At 33.2% G+C, this 9,394-nt stretch overlaps 1 protein-coding gene across 1 annotated transcript; it reads right to left on the reverse strand.

Moving 5' to 3' along the window:
• Window positions 1-5,318: 5,318 nt before the first annotated feature.
• On the reverse strand, window positions 5,319-8,884 carry LOC127709586 (rhodopsin, GQ-coupled-like). Its single transcript, XM_052215188.1, has 4 exons — window positions 8,878-8,884; window positions 8,416-8,632; window positions 7,272-7,408; window positions 5,319-6,797 (listed from the first exon to the last, which is right to left on the reverse strand). Exons 1-4 carry the CDS (start codon window positions 8,882-8,884, stop codon window positions 5,677-5,679), a joined length of 1,482 nt encoding a protein of 493 aa, XP_052071148.1. The 3' UTR covers window positions 5,319-5,676.
• Window positions 8,885-9,394: the final 510 nt, after the last annotated feature.

Below are 9,394 nucleotides of genomic sequence, written 5' to 3' on the forward strand. Positions count from 1 at the left end.
GAATGTTTTGAAAAAATAATGATCAAGTGGGTCATTCGGGTAAATGAGAATTCATTCCGGTTATTTACATTGATATAGAGTAAAAAAGAAGATAAAGTTGTAGGGGTTTGTAGATTTGAATTTAATACAGGAATGTTGTTCCTTTCATACTTCATACCTAAAGTTTGGCAAAATCAACACGAAGTACAATGTGAATGTTAATAATGCATAAATGTACATGGTAAATGCTATACCAAGTTTACAACTGAATGTTGGACTGATAAATCTCTAACTGAACTTTTTGTCACGGGCATAAACAAAAAAAAGTTAACAAAGTATGAATAAATCGTCCGTAGAATTTATTTAACTCTGTCCGCTGAAAATTTGTAAGAATGAAATTTTCAATATGTTCATAGTGTCGTAATCTCTTTTCCTCGTTTGTGAAATCGCCGAATTTGTATTTATCATGATCAACATGACGAGTACCACTAGTGAAACAGGATCTGCTCACCCTTTCGGAGCACCTGCTATCCCCACTTTCTTTTGGGGTTAATGTTTATCAGTCTGTTAATGTTGTGTTTAGTAAACTTGTTAATTTTTTGTCGTCTTTTGATTTATGCCCTGCCGTTATCATTTCCTTTTCGACTTATGACTTTTGAATGACCCCTTTGTATCTTTTGTCTCTTTTTTTCGGATGTCAATCTGATATGGTAGCTGTATCCCTGGCAGTTGTTTGCCACATTTAGTTGATAGAAAATCTGGCAGATGAGTATGGTTTATATTCATTACATCGACAATTTTTTTCTCTTCGAGCATAAAAGATAGTTTGTTTCATCATCGATCGAGTCAAACCAAAGAGTTGAATCCTTTTCAGCTAAGCATTCTGCAACTATTAAAGTCTTGACTATCAACTACAAACAATTTTATGATGGTGTCTTTATCAGAATTATCTGTTTGTTTATTTGAAATTTGTTTTTCAGTAAGTTGTGTTGTAATATCCTTGATGTATGTATACATAATTTTTGCTCCTGGATCCCAATAATTGTCATGTAAACCAATTATTATAAAAATAAGGAGATGTGGTATGAATGCCAATCAGAATATCCACAAAGGTTCAAATGAAGTGGATGGAAGCAATTATAGGCAACAGTAGGGAAATGTCTGTTTGGGTTCAAACAACTTTGCCAATATGACGGAACTATATACGACTGTCATACAAGTGGGAGGTTTAGCTAGCTATAAAACCAGGTTTAATCTACAATTTCTTCGGAAAATACATGTACTTTGTCAGGAATAAGACACTTGTTTTCCATTCGTTAAGTTGGTTAATATAGTTAAGCGTTTTTATTTTGTCATGGTATATGGACTTTTTGTTAATACATTTTTTTTACTGGGATTAAATATATTGTGTCCGAGGTATATTGTCGTGTTACTGTTATGATATGAGCTATCACGTTAAAATGTGACTCAGGGTCTCGGTCTTGCACTAAGCATGTTACGTTTATATCTGAAACTACAAAGATTCACTAAGATTGTTAACATGCTAAAAGGTCACTGAACGCCGTGACAAAACAAATAAAGCGGAGCAAAGTAATAAATCTGATTTTAATCAGAAAGACTAAAAAAGAATACATGTAAAAACTGTATAATATAACTTCAATGCCAACTGGTTTTTTTTTCAAACTTGTTTCCAGAAACGGTTGAAATCTAGACAATGTTGAAAGTTCAATACCTGTCAATTTCCCTACTGAAGCCTGTTTACCTGTATGGACCCATAGTTCTGAATACTAGTAGACATTTGCGGAAACTGTCGTACACTTACGATTAGGATTACTTACAGGTAGCATTTAAATCTTGGGTCGTTTCAATTAATTATATTTAGATATTTAATTTAAAGATTATTACTTCATAAAGTAAATGCAAATTGTATTAAGCTAGGTCCAAATAAATGTAGCTTTTTACTGTCATATATTTTGTAAGTACGAAAAAGACCGTACGAATATATTTTTTTTTCATTTTTTTTAATTCCACCACGATTTAAAGTTATCATGCATTCGTTCTAAAAATTAATACTTTTTGACAAGATAAAAGTTAAAAGATACGAAGAGCCAGTACACATTTTTTAGAAAGCGACAATTGTAAAATCTGTTTTAAGTCCGAAGAAGATTATTGCTTACACATTCATTACTACTTTTGAAGCTAGTGAAATTTTATCTTAATGTTTAAAGAATGATGAATGATAAATAGTTTGATTATCGATTGTCAGTGAAGAATGTCAAAATATTCAATGTCAAACAATACGACTGTAGTATTTTTTCGAGTTACTTGTTTTCAGGCGTTGAGACCCCTTTGGTGACCCCGTACGTTTAAATGTCCCTTGTGAAAACAATGTATTAAGTAGGCATAACAGACAAACGGTTACCTTATCTGATCCAGTTAATTGGAGAATTGAGCGCGACAACGAATGGTCTCGTCTACACTGTTATGAATTTGATTCTAGTTGAACAACGAGATTTCAAAGAAATATCGATAAAAAAATTGCATCTTGGCAGCTTGATGTGGAATCGGGACTACTCGGACCCAAAGGCAAATCGGACTAAGACAACTCGGGCCAATTTAAAGTCAACTCGGACCACTTTTATAGACAGCTCGGACCAGTTTGAAAGACAACTCGAACCAATTTGAAACACTTGTCAGACCAGCGGCTCTTCGTATTTTTAACGTTTAATATGATATTTGTTTGTTTTTGTCTAGATATTTTTCTTCTCAGTTACCTCCAACTGACCATCTTAGCTTGCTGTGACAACTTGTCAGTTTGGTGCATTTCAATAAGTTCTGTTACCATAAATTGTTTTATGACGGCATAACGAGATCAGTTAGAAAAATAAAACAACAAATATCTTTCAATGCAATGAAAATATAAAGCAGATATATATTCGTCTTTACATATACTGGCCCGTGTTGTAATAAGTGATCCTAGAAATCTTTCAAGATGGTTGAAATGCCTTTTACCGTCAGACACCAAATGTTAATTTTCGACTATCGTTAGCGACAACTTCATTCAATTTATATTGTGGTTTGTCAAATTATCCTCATTTATCAGAGGTCTCAATTATTTATACTTTACCGTTATAATTGGAAAAAATATACCATGATTCGTCAAAATCAGTTGATTTTTTTTATCGCCATGGAGAAATGAACTCTATGTGTCTTTGTGGAGTTTTTGTGGAGTTTTTTTTGTATTTTCGTCCTTTTTCTTTTGACCATGGTGGAGTCTTTTTTCTTCGACTTACGGGTTCTAAATGCCCCTTTGCATCGTTTCCTCGTTTAAAAAGAAATAAAAATAACATAAACATGCATTACATCTTCAATTAAATCAAGAACTCTCGTTTAAATATTATTAAAGTACTCAGGTTGTCTTTTAAAGTACACGGATGTCTGTGAATCCTATTTTAGATTTAATGCAAGTCAAACATGTTTTGTAAACGATGATTTTTTTTTATTTCTTTAGAAATAAAGTAGTTATATGTTATCAAATAAAACTATATTATTTTTTATTTCTTTAGAAATAAAGTAGTTATATGTTATCAAATAAAACTATATTACATCATTCTTGACTTACATGCTCTTTGCTTGTAAAGATATTTGAATGCACACGCATATTAATTGGATCCGAATCTTAATCAAACATATGACACATCATTTATAACGAGATATTCTTATATTTCATTAGGAATAAATCATAAGCTGATATTTTAAAAAAATCGCCAACGCGATATTTACTACATGTATCATTAACGTCAAAAACAGTAGAAAAATACCGTTTAAATTATTTGGTAAGATTCAAACGTTATTGTTAAAAAAAAATCACACACTATTTTAGTCGGTTAGGGAGCATTTGCGGATACAAAAGTGTAAACGTATAAAAGATGTACGACTCCCAATTACTATATACCGCCCGCTTTTGTAAAGGAGTGGAACTATTAATACGGAAAAAAAATGAATAAATGATAAGTGTATTTCGTGCATTTATTTTATTTTCCCCCGTTATGGACGAAGAACACAGATTAATCATTGCAGCATTACCTGCCCTGATGCAGACTCCACCAGATGTAAGGTACACATTTCATTCGCCATCTGATTATAACCCTGGTAGTCCTAGCTTGACCACCGACAAACCAATCTTTTACAATCAGGGAAATATTATAGGCAATGATGTATACTTTTGGAATGGGAGGAATGTGTTTACTTGTTTTGCAAGCAAACGATGTTCCTTTTACAGGTGAAACTGATGAAACGTTACTTTAAATTGTAGCCGATGTTAATGGTCTCTTCAGACAGAGAACCGGTCGGGATCATAAGCTTTCCCCGGGAAACAGAATTCTTCTTTTATGTTATGGTTACAATCGTACCCGTCTTATCATATGATTTCTGAAATAGTTGACCTTAGTGTTTCGACTACCAAAGATGAAACACATACACGTATACCTTAATCAAGAAACATATAACCGTCTTATCTATTGGCCTTCTTTGGATGATTGGCAGAACTTACAAGGTGGGTGGCCAAAACTTCCGTTTGCAGTAGGGCTATCGACGGAAAGATTGTGGCCGATAACGGATTTACAAGAATAATATTTTCCAAGACACAGACATTGTCACTGCATTCCACACTCAAGTTGTAATATTGAACGAAGACAGGAAATGTTATGTTGAGTGCGGATTTCTTTGGCATCAGCAATATATATATGTTGATAAGATATATAGGACAAGAATTACCTTTCCCGATTGAGCTGTTTTTGCTGGGCGACATAATATGTCCGAACAGATATCCAGTATTGACACCTTACAAGAGAAAAACCCCAGAAAATGCAGAGGAAGTGAAGAAAATTAAATAGACATATTACACACTATAGAGTAGAGGTTGAACACACATTCGGAGAATTAAAAAAAAAACCCACAAAGTTATGGGGACTTTGTGGCGAATCACATCTGTTGTGACCATAAGTTTCTGCATTTGTGTGTCGTCGAAAAGACTTATTTACATGATAAAAAAAAATCATTTCATTTTACTATGAATCTCAATTGGGTTTATTTTCTTATTTTGAGAGGATCCCTTGTTTTTTCGTCAACTGTAATCGTAAGTCTAAGTGTAATCCTAGGTATAAACCTAGTTTCCGCAAATGTCTACTAAGCACAAAGTTATAATAATGTATATTTTTTCCCGATGGTTAAAAACTAAAAGCATTTTGAACTCATTGACCTTGAGTTAATAACACTGACAGAAAAGATACTTTCATCTATATGTTTACTGAAAATATTTCAAAATTCAAAATACACTGATAACATGCAGATTACAATACGCAAAAGATCTTCTATTAGTTACTATCATGTCATATGTCTACGCTTGATAGATCGCATACATCCTGAAAATATGTCTCAAATAATGCAGTAACTCTTTTTCAAATTTCTTCCTTCCCTTTGTATGGATTATTATTGTCCATTTCACAGTATATTAGATTAAACACTAGTTTAAATATATTTTATCATGATAATAGCAAAAGGGGTTAATACAAGTAATGGTACATTAGTGACTTCCTCTTCCAAAACATTGGATATAATGTCATTTAAGAATATCAATTGATTCCACAAGTTAAATACTGTTTGTGTTTATTGATTTTCACACTTTATTTCTTCTATCTATTCAGTTTTGGTTATAATTGGAAGTTTGGTATCTACTGAGACTTCTGTCTTGCTTTCTCTGTTGGTCAATAGTTCAGCAAGGTACTTAGCCAGCTGTGCTTGTTTTCCGTCACACACGGAAAAGACATCTTGACTCTGAACTGGAGGATTTGTTCCATGAATAGGTACCACGTTTCTATTTGCTACTGTTACAAGGGCTCGTACAAGTTCCATTATCATTTCAGGTGATCCGATGTTACTTTCGACGCTCATGCTGCGCTGCATATTCAATCGTCCATTCTTATTTGGTATAGATTCTCCAATGCTCGTTACATAGCTAGATGCCTCACTTCCATAATAATTGCTATCGTCACTCATGTTACGGCTAAGTGGCCGTTTACTGTAGGGGTTGTTGGTCTTTGAGGTAATTTCTGAAGGTTTTACATCGTAACAGCACGTTACCCAAGGGACGCGTTTTAATAAGGCATTTCTGAACTTTGGATGACTGAATGCATACACGATTGGATTATGCATTGCGCAAGCTTTTGCCAACATTACAGGTATTTCTGCTACAACTGGTGTTACCCATTCTGCTGGTCCAAACTGACCAATCAGAGCAACCGTCGCATAAGGACTCCATGACAATATATATAACGTAACAATAATCATAGCAATTCTTGCAACTTTTATCTCCATACTTGCTTTGTTTTGTTTATTTCGGAGGTCGTCTGCCTTCAACTTATCTGCAACTTTCTCCATTTCCCGTTCGTGCTTTCTGATTGCCTTTAGGATTAGCACATAACAAACAACAGTGATTGCCAAAGGAACAACAAATCCGCCTAGATATAATCCGAATATGTATGATCGCATATGTGGCTCTGTACTTAGGTAGTCAAAAGTACAAGATGTCTGAAACCCTTCTGGAATATAGGCTCCCCAACCAAATATTGGTGGAACAGCCCAGATTAGAGACCAGGCCCATACACACAGGATCATCATTAAAGCTTTTCTTCTAGTCATGTTCTTAGCAGCAGACAGTGGTTTTGCAATATTAAGATATCGGTCAATGGATATTGCAGCCAAAGTATTGATCGACATCAACCCAAATAATCCTCCGATGAAGCCATAAAACTGACATGCTGAAATGCATAAGAAAATATTGGATAAAATAGTCACAAATCTGGTATGCTGTAATACTTTGGAAAATATTAAACAAAGTGGACATGAACCTATTAATGTCGACGCTTTAATTTGAATGACCCTTTTCATATCACTATCATCAAAAATAAAGAGAATCGCATGTCTTACATAGGTTGTGATTTATGTACAATTTTGAAGTCATTGATGAATTTTTATATCAAATTCATTCAACAAGGACTTGATGATTAGGACTAAAAAGATGTGGTTTATATATTTATCCAATCGATATGTATTTGTTCCCATAACAATAGCAAAATATTTCTAAACTTATTATATAATATATAAAAAAGCATACCCCTCCCCCATTTGTATCTACAAAATTCTGAGTTAACTTGTGTTTCTAAACGAAACAATGACAAAACAGTTTGTTTGCATATGTTTAAATATATTCAATAAAAATTAATGAAACTTACCAGTATCTCCCCACATCCATTTTCGATTAAAAGCAGAAATACTTAGTAAAGGGAATCCGTTAACTGCTGAAAAGATAAGGTCACTGACAGCCAAATTGGTGATCAGCATGTTTGATGGCGTTTTTAAGCTTTCGGTCCTGAAAAATGTTAGAAAGAAAGAAGAATAGCACAGTTGTTAGCAAAAGCTATCTAAAAAGACAAGCATGCAAAAATATAAAAGTTATACATTGATTTTAGTGTATGTGCTTCTAGAATAACCTTCATGAGGTACGCTCTAGAATGAAACTCCTTAAAATGCGAATACAAGATCTATGAAAAGAAATTTATTTATTCAAAATGTATCATTTAATGCATTTATCAAAGCACGTGCAAACAGGTTGGGAGTAAATTCCGGAACTGATCGTCTACAAGTTACGATATGTATAGGCCCAGTGAAAATAGTTAAAAAAACATATGATGCCGGTAAAAATTAGTACGTCATGTGTCTTTTCTTGCATTTAATGGAGAGACCGAAACGTATTAAACTATATAAATGAAGGGTTTCAAAAAAAGAAAATACCTCTGAAATTATTTTTTGTCTCGTTGGTAGGAATTCGCCGATGGAATTTTTCTCAAAAATAGGCCTGATTTAAACTTTGATGATTAATGTCGGAACTATGAGAATCCTAATCCATGCACAGATACAGCTTGGTTTAGTTTTTATTTATTTTGACTTATTTGGCATGTAGCGATAAATGAGCAACAAAAAGGTAAAAGATATCAGTGAAACCTCTTCAGTGGCCATGGCTTTCATTATAAATAGATCATAATGATAGTTTATTGTCCTTTATGAAATGTGTTGTGTGTGGCACATAGTATTGTCGTTTTGTTGTTGTTGAATTCATTCATGCATTTAGAGCGTGAAAAATGATATGGACAGCTGTCTATACTCGGATACCGATATCTTAATTTCATTGGTTTGGTTGCTATCTTATTGACAAATATCCAACATTACATTTTTTCATATGAATATTTTACATGGAAAATATATGATGTCTATTCTTGCATTACCCGTCACGCGGTTCCAACTAAAAAAAAATCAACATTTTACACCGTTGACATAACATATTTTACGATTGAGTTACCCATATTGTAGAATACTTACGTGCTGAAAATCCATATCACAATTGAGTTTCCAATGATCCCAGTGAGTCCAACAATAGTGATGTAGACTCCCACCATAAAATGCCAATGGTCCGGTACAAGGTCGAATTGTTTCCAGTGAGGATGAATATAATAGCCGTACGTATCATACACACTAGTAGTATCATTGTATGTGCTAGTGGTCAGAGCGACTTCATGGTTTAGATCTGATGTAAACACTTCAAAATATGAATATTATGTATTGCTAGATTTAGTCCACAAAGTAAACTTTTTTCCATTCCTTTTACGATAGATTTCTGTAGTTTCTGAAAATGACTATCAGCTTTGAATGCTAGACTGAACCTTGTAAAACGTCTCAAATGTTTTGAAAACTCACGTTTAAACTAATTATAATTAAAGTTTCAAAGTGAATCATTTACAGAACCAACAACAATTTCATATATAAAATATTTTTTTCACTTACCCGACATTATTAGCTCCTACAGGACGAAATGATAATTTTACCAACTCCATGCAGAATTTATATAGTGTATATGGTTATATTATTCAGTTTAATTTGTAAGAGGATGATAAAGGCGGAGGCAAACGTTGGTAACCATTTTTGTAAAAATAATCAGCTTAACTTTGTTATATACCTATTTTAAGAAAAATTATATACTAATTTTGATCCATCCACTGTTTCATCTTACATGTGATATCATGCTCACGTTTATTTATAAAAATGAAATACGTGAAACATTGACATCACGTGATTGACATTCAGTAAAGGTCAAATATATATATACTAGTAAGTCAAAATATTATGGCATGTCCAAAATAGAAAGTGAAAATTTTGAAAAAAAATATTGGATATTATAAATTCTATATTTACGGAAGAGAGGCGAAAGATACCAAAGGGATAGTCAAACTCACAAGTCGAAAACAAACTGAAAATAAAACAGTATACAAAACACAACAGAGAAAACCAAAAACTGAGTAAC

This window comes from Mytilus californianus, unplaced genomic scaffold, assembly GCF_021869535.1.
Source record: "Mytilus californianus isolate M0D057914Y unplaced genomic scaffold, xbMytCali1.0.p SCAF_7, whole genome shotgun sequence".
In the NCBI taxonomy this organism is placed as follows: Eukaryota; Metazoa; Mollusca; class Bivalvia; order Mytilida; family Mytilidae; genus Mytilus; species Mytilus californianus.